This window comes from Centroberyx affinis, unplaced genomic scaffold (genome assembly GCF_046629955.1).
Source record: "Centroberyx affinis isolate AG114_WGS23_722 - 3 ecotype Tasmania unplaced genomic scaffold, CSIRO-AGI_Caff_v1 ptg001103l_1, whole genome shotgun sequence".
NCBI lineage: Eukaryota > Metazoa > Chordata > Actinopteri > Beryciformes > Berycidae > Centroberyx > Centroberyx affinis.
In genome coordinates, this window is record NW_027279646.1 from 235,176 (window position 1) to 256,702 (window position 21,527).

The 21,527-nt window shown below is 39.7% G+C and overlaps 1 protein-coding gene across 1 annotated transcript; it reads right to left on the reverse strand.

Annotated features, from left to right (window-relative positions):
* Window positions 1-875: 875 nt before the first annotated feature.
* Window positions 876-20,016, reverse strand: LOC139647721 (coiled-coil domain-containing protein 178). Its single transcript, XM_071523683.1, has 19 exons — window positions 19,959-20,016; window positions 17,656-17,792; window positions 17,415-17,473; window positions 17,232-17,311; window positions 16,572-16,775; window positions 16,226-16,446; window positions 14,137-14,279; window positions 11,767-11,920; window positions 11,576-11,671; window positions 11,183-11,319; window positions 10,629-10,812; window positions 10,452-10,514; window positions 9,971-10,091; window positions 9,698-9,819; window positions 9,323-9,468; window positions 8,909-9,068; window positions 6,428-6,577; window positions 3,427-3,561; window positions 876-1,004 (listed from the first exon to the last, which is right to left on the reverse strand). Exons 1-19 carry the CDS (start codon window positions 20,014-20,016, stop codon window positions 876-878), a joined length of 2,499 nt encoding a protein of 832 aa, XP_071379784.1.
* Window positions 20,017-21,527: the final 1,511 nt, after the last annotated feature.

The following is a 21,527-nucleotide window of genomic DNA, read 5'->3' on the forward strand; positions in this document are numbered from 1 at the left end:
TATTTAGACAGCTATTGTTTATCCAGAAACACTCTTACTTCACTTGCGGTGTGTATGGAACAGACATTAGTGTTCTGTATCATTAGTATGACAAGGTTGAAACATGATGAAACAAAAATCAATTTTCTCCAAATACTAAATGTGATTCAGTTAAGATTCCAAATTGAAAGCAGTGTTTCCCCAGGGTTCTTTAGAAAGCCAGTGGATAGTGCGCACACAACATCCTTTTGTGCACACTATTTACCCCTGGATTGCTTCAGGCTAATGTCTCAATAATTTTCACTCCTTTCTCAGGTCCTTCCCACAAAGGACTTAACTAATGATCCATGGACAAAATGAAGCATTTAAATTTATTCATTAATCATTCATCTCCAGCTCATTAAAAATGCTAAACTTCCACAAAATTAAGATTGAATATTGAAAAGTGATTGAGGGAGACAGCTCTCAGAGAGTGGAGAGGAGAAGGAGCAGGGATGGAAAAACAAAAACAGGGTCTTTCCAGAGAGGAAGTGTCTTCGCATGGGCATGGTCAAGGTGGCCAAGGTGTACTAAGTGCTAGTTAAGGTCATGGGGTTTCACTAGTTGTAATTAGATCTTGGAATCTGGAGAAGCGTAGAATTTCTGTCAACACTGCCTGTAATTATTCTCTTTTCCAATTAATGGTGACATAGATTAATTATCTGATGAGGCAAAGCCAATTGCAATCATTCACCCAGCTAAAATTAGATCAGTCCTGACAGCAGCATGAAAGTCACCTGTTTCATTGTTATGGATTTGCTGCAAGTAAAGAGGGGGAATAGTGAAGCGTGCTAGGGTAAGTAAGTTGTCTGGTACAGGTGAATGTCCAATTACACTGCTATTTGAACTGTAGGCATCTACTCATTCAATCCAACGGCATCTGGACTGGCTTGTTTGTTCACCCCGGCATCATCAGTGGTAGTAGAGTCATCTGTCAAAGACTGCAGGAACGCAGAGATGCGCTGAATTGCTTCTGACAACTCCCCCTGTTTGAATAAAGGAGTGAATAGAATCAATGAATAGCAGGCTAATTAAGAAAACAGTGACATTGTTTTAGTGTAGAGGCAGCAACACAGAAGGAATACTGAAGTCCGGTGTTGCCTGGCTCTATCTGCATCCCACGTACAGCTGATGGTGTGTCTACAATTGTGAGAGTAAAGTTACCATCTTGTTCTTATTTTTGTGGAGAAGGAGAACAAGAGGCTCCTGGTGAACCACGTGCAGGTTCAGTGCTCTTCTGTTTTAAAAACCTCAGCATCCAGTTTTTCTATTAAACTGCCTGGCACTGTCAACCAGCTTGGGAATCTGAACCGGCCTAGCCATGCAGAAATTCTCTGACTAACAATTATATCAGAAACAGGATCTTGGATTACTGTCCCCTGGGATTGGGGCAGTGGGCGTCTGCTCCAATCATTACTGGCCATTCAACAAGGCTCTGCACTGCTCTCCGCTGTTAGCCATTGTCAATTATGCCATCCCTAGTGTAAACTGGCAGAACACAAAACTGAACTGCCAGTTCTGGCAGGAGTGTAACAGGATGACAGCCCCCCCTTCCTCCTCCTCCCCCTCCTCCTCCTCCTCCTCCTCCCCCACCCGCCCACCCCAGGGTTCCCCGGCCTTCCTCCCCTCGAGCTACTTTTGAGCAAAGTACCATTTGGCTTCTGATTCAGGCACGCCTTAGCCGTGAAAGTGCTAACCTGACCTCTCTTATGTTCTGCTTGTGAGGTTAAGTGGACATGATGGATTAGTATAGGCCTCATCAGGATTCAGTCTGGTTTAACTCTAGTTTGTACAATTTGTATCAGTTCTATTGATTTCTTTATTGCAAATTGGCAACTGATATTGATATTCTGCATATCATGTAATTATGCTCTATTTGAGGTCTTTGCATTTAGCACTTGACCTACTCAAAAAGCTACTGCATGTGCACTATCTGCATATTGCCTGTGCAAGGATCTTTGGATTAGTGCATTTCTTTGAGGGTCTTAAGACTGCAGGTCTTTAGGTAATTCTGCAGATTCTGTGTTTCTGCCTACTATTATTCATAAAGGTCTTTCTACGTGTGCACTTTTTGGAGGATGGACCCGGAGCTGTGCATATGGACTGTTCACGAGGAGCCTGTTTAAAGTGAGTGCTGCCTGCTCTGATGGACCCTGTGCTGGGCTGTGACGGGTGACGGTGCGGTGCGCTTGAATACACCAGCTCTTTTGTCCTTCACACTCTGCAGCTCTCTGATAGCTCCTCCCCCTCTGTGCCCCACTCCTCCCTGCCTTGAGCTGTGATCTGCTGGGGCCTTTTCAGGCTGGGCCGCTGAGACATGGCTGCTCCCTGTAAAGTCTGGACCAGACCCATCAAAAAAACATGTCCGCAGTCAAAGGAGGAGGAACTGAGACGGAAATCACTTAATAGTATTTTTCACTAGGCGCCACCCTGAAAAAAATGTCTAATCAAATTTTACTCCTTATCTTATAAAATCATAGCAGCTGAATTGGATTTCTGGTGAACATCTATATAACCACCAATACAAATATTGTTTTTTACACATTTGGAACTGACAAACTGCTGTAATCTGGGGGTTGAGATGTCCTGCTCTTAAGGTAAAGAGGAACCACGAGAAATTAGACTGTTCCATAGGATGGTTGCATGCCACCTGCCTCCGCGGTAATGCTGGACAGGACATTTCATAAAGATTCATCACTGTCCCCTTGTCCGCTTTGACCTCATCTCACGTCACAGCACAGATTAGACACCGATTATCGCCTAATTGAAGATCCTCACTTCTCAACCTTGCAGAATATGTCCTATTCTTTTGCAAGGCAGGCAGAAGGTTATTCTCACTCAGAGGGAAGAAGTTGTGCCACGGATATTTTCCATGTGGCGTAATTGAACTCAGTCTGAATTCAGTGTGCCCCTGGTAAACAGGAAGCACAATCAAATGTTAATGCAATGCGACCAAACAGAGTGAATGTGTTGCGTATATAGAGTTATCCTGAGAGGCAGAGCGAGCCTCAGACATGGGGTCACTGCATAGGCACTCTGGCAGACAGATCATCCATCACGTCAGTCTGGGATCTGATGAGTGGATGTATAGAGTAAGACTGGCATCTTTAACTCCACCATGGCAGTGAGGCACAAAGCCCTGGTGGATGTTTTACTGTGGCATTGCCTGGCTGCCCTTGCTTGGCAAAGGAGACATAAGGCAACTGACTATATATTTTTTTTTAAACTTGCTGTATGAGGCTCAAACAATGCCAAGCATAACATGGAGTTACTGTACTATGCGAGAGAATATTCTACCATACAGTAGAATACCTAGACTAGGATAAAAGTTGAATAAAGGGATTTACCATTTAACTGAATGGTGACAGTTTTGTGCAGTTTTCCGTCCTACTTTATATGTACAAATACCTGGGCTGTTTTTATTTTCTGGTTGGTCTCTTGAGAAAGAGCCTGGCAGTGGTCCAGTTCAGCCTGGCTGTAGAGGCTGCGTTGTTTGAAGTATTTCACCATAGCTTTGTGCATCCTCTTCTGCAACAAAGAGAGCTAGGGGGAGAGAAGGCAGAGAAAAGGAATTGGTAAGGCAGGAGAGGAAATTAATGGCAGTGTTCAAGAAGAATGATGGAGGGGAATAGAGAAAGCAGTCAATAGCCCATTCTGCAGTACACGGGCCTGACAGGAATTTCACAGTCTCTTGGTTTCTCTGCCCACTCGTGTGCACTCATCAGAATCCAGTCACATCTGGCTGCCAGGATGGGGGGTTAATTTTCTCTAAATGCTTCAGCAGTTTTGTTCTAGCCGAGGCAAACTCTGTGACTGCAAAGCTGATGAGTAAAATATTTCTACTTCACCCAGTTTAACTTTATACCAATCCCCTCAAGACATATTTTACACATACACACAGAGTCATGAACCCCCCACTGAAACCAGAAATTATTCCTAGTCTCTTGGAAAGACATGCTGCTTGCTTTATTATTTGAACACAGTTTCAAGCAAAGAGGTTTAAATTCTGATAGATGCCATTGCTTTTCTTCCCCCTCCATCTCTCTACTCTTCCTACAAAGCTTATCATTGCTTGGCAATGTGTTCCCCAGTGCATTGAAAACTAAAGCGAATTAGCTCAGCCATCAGCTCCTGAAGGAAAGACAATAACAAGAATGCTCTTTATGGTGTACCCTGTTAAAACCCGAGAGCTGAAAGCATCCACATAAACAAAGCTATGCTTATATGTACAGTAGAATCAAGAGGACTCTTATGAGAAGCACATACTAGCAAGAGCTATCGGATGCTAAGTATTCATGCATTTGTTCTCATTTACAAAAGAACATTTTGTATGTTTATATGTTTTTGTACTTGTTGAATTTGGATGAAGTGATATATCAGTGTCGATGTATTTGATGTACCTGCCTTCCCACTCCTTCCACTAACAAGTAACAATTCTACTTTTAGATGAGCCACCTGAATTATCTCTTAACTGGAGAATAAAAAAATAAGAAAAGGTGTTGGCACAATATGTAATACTTCAAGCTGTTAACAACATAAGTACTATGCACAGAATAAAGTTTGATGTTACAGTTTATTCTTGGGAGTTACTGTCTCCCCCTTGCTTTTGGGAGTTACAATAATGTAGAATCTCTTCCCTGGATAAGCATTTAATTCCCACTGAAGCCTCTTTAGCGGTCCCAGCACATCTACTCTCTGATAAAACTATTGGCCGGATGGAACTGTTTAAGTAAAAGTATTGGCTACACTAAAGGCACAATTTTTAACCTGTATTGTAACATGTGAAAATCAACCGTGAGATGTGCTGTGAAGCCTTTTAAAAACGTTCAAGTCACATTTTTGAGCAGTTATATTTCATGGCAGAGTGTATATATTTTGCAGTTTGCCAAATTGGCAAGGCAGGTAGTTTCATACTCATTCACTCTAAGCAGCATATGGTGCTGTGATGTCAGGGAAGGTATTCAGGACGTTAAGAATAGTTGAAATCCAACAATTTGATAGTTAACACGTCTTTTTTTTTTTCATTTCTGCACTGTGTGTCAGTATATATTTAAGGCATAATGTATAGTAGCTGTTTTGGAAGCATAGTGTAGACTCTTATAAAATTGTCACTTGTACTATATGTCAGTGATGCCTGCTGTCAAGATAATATTTCAAGGATACTTAAGCAAAGGCTTTCATCGGCACCCTCTGCTAAATATCGAGCAAATCATAGGTTCTCCAAACAAATGAAGACTCCTAACATGACTGGCATGTCATATCAATGCACTAATGATCCTGACAAAGGTAAATGCTAACAGTCACCTAGGTTGCTTTCAGTTATAAACAAACCAATTAAGGGCAATTGCTTTGTGGAAGATAAGTAACTGGGATATAAAATGGCAACTTTATAAGGTGTGGGAAAATAAAAAGGCAAAGAGAGTATTTGAATGGTACAAATTTGATTAAAACATGATAGGCATGCATCTAGATTTCAGAAACATATTGTTAATTATAAGCTTGTTATAAAAAACTAAATTTAGGTACAAAACACTGTTGGTGAGAAGCTGCTGTTGTACAAGTGTCGAGTCGAAACAAACAAAAATGGTGAGGGCTGAATCCAGAGTAAAAGAAAATCAGGCTTTGATCATGAGCGTGGCAAATCCTGTCCACAGGATTTTATTTTTGCATGCATTTCTCACTTGATAACATTCATGCAGTTAGATGAGGAATTGCTCAAGTAAAGGTATTAGTCATTTTTGGAACAAATAATGTGTGTTTCTCGTTGCAGGAGCAGTGTGGTTTCTTCCTGGAGTTATGGCTGTCATCTGTAATTCTATTCCAGTTAAATAGTGTCACAAACTATAAAGATTAAACAGTTAAATGTTGCTGAGTTGTCTCTCTCAACAAGTCAAGACCTCTGGTGCTATTTTAGCATTGAAGGCACATTTACTTTCTCATCCTAACCTGTGTTTGCCATGGGAGTCTAACCAATTATTGTATTATTATAACAGAAGCCGAGTTGTAACACAGTAATAATGAAATGTTTCACCTCTGACCACCTTCAAAAAACCGTAATCAAGACAATTTGAAAGTTATAGTATTTACATGTACCATCAACCTCTCTCCTTACTCCCCTTGGTGGAAAGACTACATAGCCACCATTACATTATGTCACATCCATCATCCTCCTCCACTCAAGTTATCTCATCATTATTAGATTGCTGCAGTAACCTCCTCATTGGTTGCCCAACTAAAACCATCCAAAAATTACTGCCCATGCAAAGCAGAGTTCTCCAGCCACTTGGCAATTGTAGAAGAATAGAACACAACAGAATAGAAGTTGAAAGGCATAACATTAAACACAATGAAAAAAAAAAACAGGCGAGGGGGGATTAAAGAAAGTCAAGATAACAAAGGAAGAGCCTACCTGTGTGTAGTAATGAAAAGATTCATTTGCTCGGTTCTTCTTGCTGAACACACACACCGCCTCTTGTTTGGCCTCCATGAGGCTCTTCTGGAGATCCGTGTATTCACGGGCCAGATCTGTATTCTCCTTCAGGGCAATTTTTAGTGCTTCCTATACACACATGAAAACAAAAGGTTAACTACACTTTACTGACCCCTAGTATCTTGCTCATGGACACTTCAACAGGGCAGAAACCTGAACCTAGAATTGAAAGACAGTCTCTACAGTATCCTGCCATCCAAATAATGGAAGGGCTATAAGAGTGAAGATAGCATCCACTAGTCGCTTTGTGTTAGTGTGACGACTGCCATCATGCTTCCAAGAGGCCATAGCCACCCTGGCAGAGGCAAGCTGCCACGACTCTTACAGCAGAAAGGATATCTGCTGAGGCAGCATGATGTACAATATGGATGTCAAATACACAATGAGTGATCAAATAGGTCGCAGTTTCCACAACTCTCATAACATGCGGTGTACAATGGGGAGATACTGAAGAAAAGATTTTACATGATCTAGGGAATTTGAGAGACAACATACATACTGTATAGTAACACCACAGCTATCATTTAAAATTATTTTAACTGCACATTCTGACCTGTAATGTGTGCATACCAGAGAATACATGCATTTTGCTTTTGTGCTATTAACTAGTGCAAAAGAAATAACAGGCAAACAACACTGGACACCATTCTGGGAAATCAAGCAAATAAATTACAATGAGTAAGTGTCTCTCTGCGTGTCCCCTTTTCATCCGAACATTGTTTCCCAAGTATTGGATGTGCGGCTGGTGAATATCTCAACTCTACCTGCAGACATAATGAAGTGTGTCTCTGCAGTAAAACAGAACAGCACTAAAGTGATGAGTTTAACCCAGCAGAAAGAGGGGCTGTAAACATGACAAATGCCTGCTATTGATTTCAGGTTTAATTACTCCATGCAGCACTGACAAAGCCCATCTGATGCTGTTGTGAAGTGTAAATGGAACAAATTACACTTCATTGCCCATAAGAAACTGATAGCGTCGGCAGTTTGCATTGTTTACTTTGTCCTCGCCAAACGACAGGCCCTGATCAAATTAACAAATAGGTGGATGTTTGAAAGCCGAGGCATTCAGAGGTGTTTGGGTTGGATTAGAGATGACCAGAGATTCCACTGGACTAACAAATCACCTGATTTAATCTCCATGTACCCCACATTCATATCTTTTTGAGGACAACTAGAGGGAATGAATATAGAACCATGTGCATGTTGCATTAAATATAACCACACACACACACACACACACTAAGTTATACCTTCACTCAAGACCTCAATCAGCCAGTATGGAAAAGAGGAGAGAGTTGTGACCTACAGGAGCTTATGGGAGGATAGTATGGGGTCAGCATCTTTATATGGAATCTCATATCTGAAAATGTCTAGCCATTCTGCTTCATGCACAATGACTTCCGAATGCCCAGTGTGCTTATTATGTTATGCTAATGTAGACATTATGTGTGCTTTATATTGGTCTCAATGATTAAAGTGACCAATTTCCTCAGAACTTCACACTCTCTCTCTGATCTTTTTATTTGGTGAGGAGCATTGTTGTTACCGTTTTATTTCGTCAAGTGAAAAGACTAAACCCTTTTTTGCATGACTAACTTTTATCTGGCTAATGGGAGTTGTGTCTATGAGGAAGACTTCTAATTCTTAAATTGTCTCACGCCAACAACTTCTTTAAAGTTGCTGCACTTGGATGCATGGCGGCTTAAGCTCCATTGCCTTTTCTTGTTTTGAACTAATGCATTCTTGATCACCGTTTAATGAAACTATATACCACATGGCGATTTCACATTAGATAAGCCATGTGAAACCCCCATCAGCAAAGAGGCTCTGGCTGGGGCTGATAATCCTGCAGATGAAAACCTTACAATAAATAGGGGTTTCTCTTACAAAGGAGTATTTAAATATATGCCATTTTGTGCACAGTAAACTCTGATGTTTTTTTACAAGCGCATCTCTTTCGAGGTGAATACAAAAAAACACCCAGAACATATTCCTTTTAGATATTGTGAAGAATATATTTGCATTGGAATTCTTATTGAAAATGCGGGCCTTCAGGTACCCAAGCGGGCCGAGCATCTAACCGGGATACGCATCATCAAATTTGTCCAGGGAAAAGACTATAAGAACAGTGAGTTGTCATTTGTGGAAAAAGCACTTAAACAAGATTGACCATGGCTTGTAATTTTAATTGCTCACAGCGTTTTTCTCCTCTCAGAAAAACTGCATCTTAAGGGAAGTATTGTGACAAGTAATTCACTGACACTAATCCACAAATAAATGAACAATGAGATGTTTCTACAGCTTGTCTCTGGTTTCACAGTATTTGACACAAAAAGTATGGCATAACAATATCCCCCTGTCATATATTTATAGAGAATTATACAACATTTCGGTTACCTTAGTGTCTTCCATTTTCATTTGTCTTGCTGTAAAATGAGCAGTATGTGTCTTCCTGGATTGCTGTGTTCGTTGTAGGCAGTTGTTAGTATCAGACTGTATGGTGTTCATTATGAGAGCAGCTGATTGGTTTTTGAATTCCACCACGTCAAAAACACTTCTGAAAGTAGAAAACAAATAAATAAAATGAAGAAAGTGAGTCTAAACATTGTTTTTGAATATCGCAAACATAGTTATAGGAGCATTGGAAGAGCTGTTAGTGGCTGTTTCTGCTCAAAGCACAACATGAATCAAATAAATACTCAACCATCTAGAAAAAAAAGCCATTGCAGATGATTACAAATCTCAGATACGATTCTTGTTTTTTTACCCTAATGTATTATAATGAGTTTGACTGTGGATAAAGAATCTTACTGAAGTTCCTCTATGACTTCTGGCATGGTTGCAGCTATTTTTTCCATCATATCTGATGCATCCCTGTATTCTGTGCACTTCTCTGTCAGGTCACTGATTCTCCCCAGAGTGTAGTCATATCTCTTTATAGTGGCGGTGTGTAACTCCTGGTAAACAAACAACAGCATTAATGTTGAAAAAAAAAATAATCTGCACACCTTAGTTTGTTCAAAGTGCTTGGAGCAGGAGATTATTTTGTTCAACAAAAGAATGACATGATAGATAGCTGTGACTAGCTCTGTGCTCAGTGGAGTTTACAGAGTAAACCTGACTTAGCAACTGTTCTTTGACTCAAGAGTAATTGCTTTATGCAACCCTTAACTTTGCCTTACTTACCTTAACAGCATTCAGGTGGTCAAATTTGAGTTTTTTCTCCTTTTCGAGGTGGACTAATGTGTTCCTGTGTTCACACTGAATCTCTTCCAATTTCTCTGTCAATATCTTGATTTTCTGAATAAACCAAAGATGAAGCATAAATGCAGTTGACTTAAACTTCACATATGTCCTTTTAAAATTGTTTACTATTTATAATCATTATATTTATAACGTGATGTAGGTTATTTTTTACCTGAAATGTATCATTGTAAAGTTTTCTCAGTTCCTCCAGTCCTGTATCAAGATCTTTTGTAGCTGAAGATGCAGCCTCAAATTCCATCTGAAGTTTTTGGTTGGCTAGCTCTGAGTTCCTTTGCTCTTGATGCAATTCTTCAGTGATCTTTCCACACTGACTCTGATGTCAAAATAACAACAAAAAATGTGAACAATAATTTTCTCTGAAATGACTTTCCCCTGAAATCATAAAAAGATTTAGAACTATATAGTTATATACCCTTTATGCCTTTCAAGAAAATGAAAATAATGGCACTTCACAAAGGGTATATATACAATCTTACCTATACCTACCTTAACTATAGCTATACAGTCAACTTGTCCCACAGAAATGTAAAAGGTTTGTAAAAATACTGAGGGACAATTTGAAGAGGACTTAAGAACCCCATGGACAGCCCAATAAGAGAAGGATGCAACATATAATAGATACCAATTGGACTCTATTATATTTGCATCACAAGTTAGAGTCTCAAGAGTTTACCTTAAGCAGTGCCAGGGCGTTCATCTCGCCCATCAGCTCTTTCCTCAGATTTTCAGTGGCTTTCTGTAGATGAAAGACCACTGAATTAACCCAGACAAAACACACAATATCTAACACTCTCTTGTAAACCGGGAGTCATGCCGTACACACAGCACATGTACATATGTTTCCACTGACCCTGGCCCTCTGTTCTTCCATGAAGGTGAGCTGCTCCTGCTCCTCCAGCCTGGCCTTGGTGGCACTGTGCTGGGCTACAACTTGGGTCACTTCCTCCTTGGCCCCGTCCCTCTGCTCTTCATTCTCACTGATTTTCTGGAGCATTTGCTTCCTGTCCTTATGCATCTGCTTCACTGCTTTCTCACTAACACAAAAACATATGGTAAATAGTAAACAAACAGAAGTGGCCTACTGTACGGTGCAGTTGAGGAACAGTCCGCACACTGCAAAGGCCCCCTTCAGTTATTTTTAATGCACCAAAGTGACATTTCGAGCACAATGGCTCTTCATGAAATGCTTGAAATGTCTCTTTAGTGCATTCAAAAGAATTGAAGGGAGTCTTGCAGTGTGCGGATTGTTCTTCAACTTTGACTGATCTTCTATCCAGCAGCTGCCTTAGATAAGGACAAGGATGCGTCTGCCACCACAATGCTTATCTACTGTATGATGTAACAAATTATATCCAGCAGCAGATGTTGCCATGCTCTTCCTCTCTCTTGGCTTTGACACTGTACCTCTCAGACGTTTTTTTCTTGTAGTCTTCCACCTCCAGTTCATACTCCAAATTTTCCTCATGGAGAGCCACAAGAGCTTTACGTTTTGAATGGAGCAGCTCTTCCAAGTGGGACACCTCCTCTTCCCCATTAAGTTTCTGCAGATAGCATAACATAACATAATATGCCACTGGGTGGATGCAGTTATCCAAAGGCCGTTATACAGTAGTGCATATGTTTTTAGCATGGATAGCCCCAGTGGAAATTGAACTCCAGTGTGAGTGCCAAGCTCTACCCACTGAACTATAAGGACAAATATCAGTAAAATCAGTATCAGCGGCACTAATAATAGGCATTAAAGCGATGAAAGGCATTCCAGTAACTATAATGACTTTTTGTGACATTATTACTTACAGTTTTCTGAATATCTTCTTGCAATGTAGTTAATTGCTCTTTTAATTTCTTTATTTTTTGCACTTCATCATCAATTTCAATTTTCAATTCCAAAACCTGTAATAAAAGGCATAAAAGTGAATTTCACTACTGCTGAGTACTGTATGAAAGCTACTTGTATTCAGATATGCACAGTGTACCATATCAGTTACCCGGTCATTTGCAGTTGTCTCAAGCATCTTCATTTCAGGAATACATTGTAATATGGCTGCACACTCTTTCTCCTTAAGAGCAACCGATTGTTCAGCATCCTTTACTTTTGCACACTGAACTTCCCAAAGTGTCTTCAACTGCTTTAACTCCTCTCTGGAGAGGAAAACAAAGTAATGTCTTTTGTTATCAAGTTGGCGAATTAAAACCAGCCCTTAAATCCAAGGCTCAATAGAGTCTGTCAACAAGATTGTCTTGAAAATATTTTTTTTTTTATTACAAAGCGCAGAGAGTGTATTATGTCCACAACCCTCAACTAAACTTACAGTCTCGTAAATCCAAGATTTAATTAAACTCAGCCAGGATTTTTTCTCTCTTTTTTTCTTTTTCCTATATATGCGGCATATACTCAGTATCCAGCTTCTGAGATTTATCACTATAAAGCTGTGACATTGAAAGCTTTGATTTGATAAATCTTAACTTAGGTACACCAAGCCCGTACCAGGTAGGATCCCCTTTTGCCTCCAGAACAGCCTGAATTCTTTGATGCATGGACTCAACGAGGTGCTGGAAGCGTTCCACAGGGATCTCGATCCATGCTGACTTGATAGCATCACGGAGTTCCTGCTGACTTTTTGTTGGAACAGTCAAGCTGCGAACATCCCGTTTCACCTGATCCCAAAGGTGCTCTACTGGGTTGAAATCTTGAGACTGTGCAGTGGAGTAAACTAAAGCCACTGCCATGTTCCTGGAACCACTTTAAGACAATGTGTGGTTGTTAACGTGGAGTATTATCCTGCTGAAAGGATCCATTTGAAAAAAAATGTGGACTGCGGCCACAAAGAAATACACCTGGTCAGCAATAATGTGCTGTTCAAATGATGCACAGTGTACTACAGGGCCTAATGTAATGTGGGTGCAGAAAACATTCCCTACATTAAACGTTCCCCACCAAGACAGATGGATCCATCGATTCATGATGTTTACGCCAACTTCTGTCCCTGCCATCAGCATGTTGCAACAGAAACTGGGACTTGTCAGACCAGACAACGTTTTTCCCAGTTTGGGCAATCACATGCCCACTGTGGCTTCATCTTGTTGTTTTTGATTGACAGGAGTGATACCCAGCATGGTCTTCTGCTGCTGCTGCCCATCTGCTTCAAGGTTCGACGAGTAGTGTGTTCGGGGATGCCCTTCTGCACACCACTGTTGTACCGAGCTGCGATTTACATACTTGTTGCCTTTCTCCTCTGACCTCTCTCATCAACAAGGCACTTTCACCCACATAACCAATGGTGGAAAGTAACTAAGTACATTTACTCAAGCACTGTACTTAAGTACAATTTTGAGGTACTTGTACTTTACTTGAGTATTTCCATTTGATGCTACTTTGTACTTATACTCCACTACATTTTAGAGGGAAATATTGTACTTTTTACTCCATTACATTTACTTCACAGCTATAGTTACTAGTTACTTTTCAGATCGATATTTTATATTTAAAACATTTGATCATCTTTATAAAATAACTATAAAATAGCATTGTTATAGATTAGACTACCCAAAAGTATAGCTAAATTGTTAAGATTAGCTTCACGTTGACAACTTTAAAATGCTGCTTACATGTACATATATGTCAATAAATCAGTATTAATATTCAAATAATTTATGAAAAATATAACTCTCTAAATGGGGACAGTTTGCATAATGAGTATGTGTACTTTGATACTCTAAGTACATTTTGCTGCCAATACTTATGTACTTTTACGTAAGTAAGATTTTGAATGCAGGACTTTTACTTGCAATGGAGTATCTTTACATTGTTGTATTGCTACTTTTACTAAAGTAAAAGATCTCAGTACTTCTTCCACCACTGCACATAACTGCCACTGACTGGATGTTTTTTTGTTTAGCGCCCCATTCTCTGTAAACTCACTTAGGACACAGTAGTGCGCAAAATTCCTATATGAGAGCGGCCGTTCCTGAGATGCTGGATCCAGCGCGTCTGGCACCTACGATCACACCGCGTTCAAAGTCGCCCGCCTTGCCAATTCAAATGTTTATTCACACATTAACTGAACCTCTCGAACCCACTCTGTCTGCATGCTTTACACTTATGTTTTACTTATGCATGTCACTGTCTGAGGAATGAGCTGTTTATGGACGAGGTGCACCTAATAAAGTGGATACTGTGTGTATATGCATTTGTCAGGATGCAGTTCCTTACGTAACTCTCTATTGTGCTATAAACTGGTGAAAGCTTTTCTCACCTTTTACAAACAATGTCTCTAGTCTCTTGGTTTGGCTACTTTGATATGACGGTGCTCCTCCTTTGCTTGCATTGCTAGAAAGGAAGGGACTTAGATACTCACAATCTGTTGGCCAGCTGATTCTTTATGCCCCACAGTACACAGTTCATTGATCCCTTTTCATTGTTGGCCTCCAGCTCCATCTCTTTCAACTCCTTCTCAACCGCTTTGAGATCATTGTTTGTCTTTGTGTATGCTTTATCGGCCTAAAGAAAAAGGGACAAAATCACCGTTTCCTCAGATTTCCTTCATAAACAATATTAGAACTTTATATATTTTTATTGATTTAAAAGACCGCACATAAGCCAGTAGTTGAATCATACACTGTCAAAAGAAACTATTCTGAATCCCATGGATAGTGGATGTGGCGACCGAGGCCATCCACTAAAGGGAATTGTTCATACTAATAATGTTTGGGTGTCCTGGTGGCTCACTCAGCTAGAATGCAAGCCATGAAGCTGCTATGTTCTGGGATCAAATTTGCCCTGTCGCATGTCACCATCTTCTCTCCCACCCATCATTCCTGGCTCTATCTACTGTCAACTCTCCAGTGAAGCAGAAATGCCATAAAAAATAACCTTTAAAAAAATGTTCTTTCCTGATCACACAAAGCGTCCCAAAACAATCCTCAGTGAGACAAGTGATGCTTTTAGGCACTCTGCTTAAAAAAAAAAAGTAATGTTGTGTGGTGTTTTCAAAATTCAAATTCATACTGAGTGGCACAAAAATCTAAATCTAGTGCTTTAAAACAACTGTCAGAGATTCAGAATCTAATCTGTAAAATTGTCTAACTAGCACTGTTACAGAACAACAGCCAGGGCAATAGTTTACTGTGGGATTTTACCCCTAGGGCAACTGCATAGTGTTGATTGTTAACCATAATGTCACTGAGCCGGTTGAGTTTTTGTAATTCTAGTATTGGTCAACAAAGAGACAGAAGTAGAACTTTTCAGCTTTTAGAGTTTTGTTTACAAGAGAGACTGCCCTCCTTGAGCATTTTGGGCTGGTTTTCAAATAATAATATACTTTATTGATCCCCATAGGGAGATTCTCTTTCCGCTTGCCCCCCCTCCACAGAGAGATCAGAGCAGAGGGTTCGGCTACAGAGCAGCACCCCCGGAGCTGCCAGCGATTCAGTGTCTTGCTCAAGGACACTTGTCAGATGCTCCCAGACACAGGGCCTTGAACACAGGTCTTCTGGTTGAAAGGCAGTCTCTCCACTCACTACGCCAACCTGCTGTCTAATAACATGGTTAGGAAAGAAAGGAGGGAGATGTAACACCATGGTATGAGTTAGATCCAACCCCATGCAAACACAATGCACAGATGGTTTGCCAGGAAAGTGCAGTAGTACACTCAACTGCTGCAGAACCTCTTGGTGAATCTTTATCCTGGTGTGAAGTCAACCAAAAAAAAACTAAATTCTAAATTATGGTAGCAATAATATCCATTTAAAGGCAATTTAATGTCAGATCAATTGACATTTCCTGCTGAGAAATGCTGTTGTGCCATTTTGTTTAGCTGTCAAGGAATACAACAAGTCAGTTAGGTCTAGAATTAAATCTAGAAATGTGTTTTTAGTGTTTTTTACTGGATAGCATCCTCCGCACATTCAGTTATGAGGTAAGAAACAAACTAATTGTATTTGGTTTGGTTGTAAAAAATTGTAGCCTTAAGAGCTGATTTTTGTAAATTGGAAAAACTGGACCATGTTCAGAATAAATTAGAACAGTAGCATGTCAGCTTGAAACCCTTGAAAAATGCTAAGATATGAATTCAGTTACCACAGGCAGGTGTTCAGCTAGCGTAAAGAGGTAACTTACTCAAGAGTGCTTCATTTGTCAGTGTATAAATAAGTGCTTAATTGGCCCTTCTCAAATTAGGAATGGAAATTTGATTTTATGGACGACTGTTAATATATACCCTGATTTAGTGTTTGGTTTTACTGTTTTAAGTGTACCAAAAATCATCAATGAACCTTCCAAATCTGTTCTGCAAACACCAACTTGCAGATTTGATAAGTTTGTGTCCTATATCAGAGATCTTAAATTATACTCATATCCCTGCAAACCCAGGTTTCCCGCTTTTCTGGGTTTCAAAGCACAAACATGGTAATAGTTGTCTAACAAGAATCAATCAAATTGGAGGCTACCTCAGCTTGTGCGGTGCTGATTTGATTCATGACGCCAGTCTCGAACTCCAGCTTTTCTTTTATGAGGGGGGCATGTTTTTCGATAAAGTCGATGTCCTCGTGTAGCCGCTGGTTCAGAACCTCCAGGTGCAACATTTTCTCTTGCACTTGGTCAAGTTTCTCTCTTCTCAGTTTTAGGTGCCATTTCAGTTCAGTGATGTCTCTAATGCAAGCCTCGTGTTCTAGACAAAGGAATATTATTTCAAAAATCAATTATGGCAGTTTTATTATTTGCATTCAATGTAGAGCAGGGCAAAGGAGTACTGCACAGACAGGGCCAGTGATGAGAGACCTCTCCTCCACTGACCTTTTTGGACGACGAGAGGATATTCTTGTTGCTTCCACAGCGAAAGACTGTCAACTTTGTTCTCCAGAGTCCTTTTCCTCCTCTTCTCTTTCTGAAGAGCCTCCTCTGCATCCTGCCGATCAGCCTCCAGCCGCTCAATCAGATTCACAACCTCTACAAGGACATCAGTCATTTCCTTCTGTAGCGGGGATAATGGATCGCCTTCTGGAGGATGGATTCAAAACTTTACAACTCTGGCACACTGTATTATACTATATCACGATTATGAACTCATTACAAAACAAAAAATATATACTTTTACAAGACTATTTTAGCATTATCTGACTAACTATAATGTGAAGGTGAGCGTAAACCTAACCCGTGGAGTGGTATTTCATTAGCCGCAGAGAATATTGCATAATATTACATAAAATTAGATAATAAATTTGCTAGTTATCATGCAGGCAAAATCAGATGTGTGCTGGTGAGTGGGGGCTGCCTAGTACAACACTGATGTGGCCACTGCTGCAAGGAATAACTAACCCCAAGGTTTCTGTGCTTTGACTGCTCTTCCTATATTCATATGCATAGGGTGTGTGCATTTCTATGGCATATAAAAAATTAAGAGAGAAAAAATCTTAAATGAATTTATGTTAATCTACAAAAAAAACACGTATTCACCTCTTGTACTAAGTCCAATGCCTTCGATGTATAACTCTGTAGATATCATTGATTCAGTATCTGAGTCACTGGGCTGAAATCTGTTAAAGAAGGAATGAAACTCGTATCATATTCCTAGGTCATAGACTGTGAATATAACGTAATGAAATAGGAAATAAAAAAAAAAAACATATGGAACTTCACCGTAAAGTTTTGCTGTATTGGTGCTTGTCCTGAGTCATCTGAGGTTGAAATCTTCCGGACTGGTACAAGACAAAAGGAGAGAGAGAGAGAGAGAGAGAGAGAGAGAGAGAGAGAGAGAGAGAAAAAAAATAAAAACACTAAACCCAACATATTTTCCAGTGAGATTAGATTTTCTCTCCTATCAGGAAATTTGTCTTAAAATCTCTTATGGGTTTGATCACATCTGACATCAACAGTTTACCTGTTGACACCAATTCTCCACCTTCCTCTTCAGCTCTTGGATATGGTAAATAGCTTTGTTGACACATGGTGAGGGAGTGTTAACCAAGGCACAGCTGCGACGTCTACCGGGGCAGACTGCTTGAAGATCTCCTTGATCTTGAGAGACACAAAATATTGCCAACTGTAAATCAAACTTAAAATTTACTGCATCGTGTATACACATTCGCTTTCGGAGACGTAATGAAAAGCCAAGCATACCTGCAGTGTTTCCTTTACATAACAAAGCCCCACAAATATGTTATTGTAAATAATGCATTGTAGACATCTCTTGAACTCAATGGAAAAATCAGAAAGGAACAGACCATATTTGAAACAAATACTCTATAAATTTTAAATTTGAATACATTTTATTTTCCAAAGCAATTAACGAAATGTATTTGGCTGTGAAAGATAGTCTGTGATTCTCTACTTTCCCTTTGCTTCCTGTTGCACAAAACCTTCTACACTACAGTATATTGGAAACATCAGTGAAAGAGCAGAGGCAACAACTAATTGGAGCATCCCAAGACAAATCCAAGGGCACCGTTCAGAGTGGTGGAAGGACGCCATCTGGCTGAGAACAGATGAAAAACACCATTGATGCAGATCCTGTTCATCCTTCCTATACTATGAGACATTTTTGAGAAATTTCAGACTTTTGCTTTGTTATGCTTTCTACAAAGGATTGGTGGGGTGTCCAGGTGGCTTAAGTGGCTAGGGTGCATACTATGTAAGCGGGCCTAGGACCTTTATCACATGTAATCCCCCCTCTCTCTCCCAATCTTTTCCAGTCACTCTCTATACTGTGTCTATCAAATAAAAGCCAAAAAATATACTATATAAAAAGAAATGATCACAATGGGGGAAGTATACTATAGTTTATGTAGTGTGTTACAAGTAGGAATGTACACAGACAAATCATGTGCCAGATACTCAGTCAGATGTAACCTTTCATCACATTCCAAATTGCTAAGATAAACAAAGAGGAATTGTAAGCACTAGAGGACGAAAAGTCTTATTTTATTTGAATATATGTGTGAATGCTACTGAAAACGTCACTTCTTCAGTTCTGAAGTCAGTCTCTGAATGATACACTAGGCCTAGAATTAGTAGAATGAGTGTTAACAATATGCATGAATGGAGTTTTGCAAAATCCTCTGTGTAATACTTCCACTCAGAACTCTAATATCACTGTATGTGAATCATCTGGGAAGTTTGGGACAGAGTGAGACATTACAGTTGTACCACCTGCTCAGGGACTACAGCTGGGACTACAGGGGACTATTAGCCTTCTAGCTAATTCAGTGGCAGTTACTAACCATGTCCATTGTCCCTAGAAAAAAAACATCTAAAAAAAACCAACTGATTTCTGCATATTTGAAATAGAAGTTCTATTCTTTGTGTGTGTGTGTGTGTGTGTGTGTGTGTGTGTGTGTGTGTGTGTGTGTGTGTGTGTGTGTGTGTGTGTGTTGGGGCACTGGGGTTCTGGAAGTATCTCATGGGTAGTTTAAATTCTGCAAAAAATATGTGATTTAATCAGTGATGTAGTGAGTAACTAAAAAGATAGATAATTATGGCCTCCAGTCGGTGATCATCATCAGGTAAACAGCCACTAATATAAACAGAAATGAATTATTCAGAAAAACATGTTTTTTCCCTTCAAAGACCCTATCTTCATATATCAGTTTGGTACCACTTACAGTATTATGATATTAATTCATGGCATAATGCTTTATGTCTTTGAAAGGTGGATAAACTGAATTTAGTTTACCTTCTACTACATCCCTGGGTTTAACTAAGAATAGATAAAAAAAAAAAAAAGCAAGGTTAATGTTCCAGTGATCTCCAGCCACCTGACACAGCTGTAGGAAAGATAATGTGTATCTTCTCACTGAGAGCAAACAAATATGTAATTGGCAGATGCCCAAGCACCGGCTGGACCCTGTCTGTGTGTGTGTGGTAGCTTTGTAACATGAGGACAGGTGTGGTCTCCCTTTGGTGAAACTTATGTCATGTTTCTGATCATATTCAGTGTTTAATAACCACTTCAATATTCAATGTTCAATAACCACTGGCCAATCAATAAACGATATTAACCTAAAATCCAGCTGCTAAAAACGAATAGTGTGAACCAGATATCGACTGTATGTGTTTGTATTCGATTACAATATAAAGCAAACTACTATACAAATATGCACGAGCTCGCAACACACGCACGTACACACACACACACACACACACACACACGCACACGCACACAAATGCACTCACATACAGTCTAACCTTGTTGATTGGGTCCTCCTTCCCTTGAGGGGAATCTAAGGGGTTCAACTTCAGGCATTGCTGCAGTTTCGTTGATATTCTAGCAAAACATCGCGGGTTCCCGAGCCAATCAATCTCCACCACCCTGCAGAGACGCAAATTTACTCACGTTAAACGTTAATTCCATCATACAAAATCTAAAAAATGCAACCGTTCATCAATTTAACATTAGCAGTGAATTATTGTTATATGGTTTTATTATCTGGTCTGCCGTTAATCTTTCTGACTAAAGTGGTAGCTAGCCCCTCATCTAACGCCGGATGTTGCTAACTTAGCTAACGTTAAGTTAATGTTAAATTGTTAATGACAATTTAATGAGCTGGTGGGGTCGTTGTCATGGCAGAAAGTGAAAGCAAAAAGTTGCTGGCTATCAACTTACTTGTAATATGCTTTTGTTTGGGCAGCTAGATCTTGAAGCTCGTTATTGTTCTTTATGTGGCAACACAGTATCCAACGAAAGTTACTTGCGGTAAAGTTTTCTCCGAATGAGACATAAGTTAAGTGGCAACTGTGAAACAGTGAGTTAACTTGCTGTCAATCTTTGAATGCTGCGGTTGCTTAGCAACAAGGGGGCTCCGCTTGGAGAGCGAGAGCTACATTCAAGAGCAGTGAATGTGGTACTATTGTTTACCAACACTGGAAAGCCTTTTATTTATCCATTCCATCTCTAGTTTGACACATTTTTCAATGGGAAGGTATGGAATAGAAAAGAATAGAATAGAATAGAATAGAATAGAATAGAATAGAATAGAATAGATGTACTTTCTCATAGAGGAGAGTGAATGAATGCGCTGCCACTGCAGGGACTCAATTTCAATTTACACTATCTATGATTATATAGGCAATGAAAGTGCAATGTGCACTGAATTGTAACGCATGCATACTAATAGTCCATGCAAGAATCACAGGGACAGCATGCTAGAATGGTTTTACTACAGACTGAGTTTACCTTTACCATAATAGAGAATTAAAGCCCAATTGCCACAAACTGCCATATTCCACTTTAAAAATATACAGTGGGCCTATAGTGTGATATAGCCTGTGTTGACGAGCTTAGCCACATTACATTGGCCAAAGACCTACCAAAAATTAGAGTCCATGTAGCCAATGTTACTTTTATGATCTTGGACAATTAAGTCGATATTTGTCGAACTGGTCTTGCCAAAACCAGGACCAAGGGAGCCAAGCAGTATGTGATGTCATTAAGTGACATTGTACATTAGGGTGATTTTCCAGGAATGGTTGTATTTGCTGATTTAGGTCTGGTACTAGAAATTATTAAAGCTCATTTGGACAAGAAACATTCAGTAAGACCACAAGTCAACTTCCAATTTATTATTGTAAGTGCATCAACCCCAGAAAATGTCACTTGAGGATTTGGTAGCTGAATTGTAGCTTCGGGACAGATGTTCAAAACTGGACTGTCCAAAAGAATATTAATAATAATCTAAGATATTTTATAGGGTGGATTTTCCTTTTGATGTGTTGTTAAAAAGCCTATAGCAGCCTAATGCTTGATGATGTGAGGCA

Excerpts from the sequence above, each read along its gene's own strand:
- LOC139647721 (XM_071523683.1), bottom strand. The coding sequence starts at position 20,016 with ATGCCTGAAGTTGAACCCCTTAGATTCCCCTCAAGGGAAGGAGGACCC. Across the intron at positions 10,813-11,182 it reads AAGAAAAAAACGTCTGAGAG|TGAGAAAGCAGTGAAGCAGA; the intron begins GTACAGTGTCAA and ends TTTTTGTGTTAG. Across the intron at positions 9,069-9,322 it reads GAAGTCATAGAGGAACTTCA|AAGTGTTTTTGACGTGGTGG; the intron begins GTAAGATTCTTT and ends TTCTACTTTCAG.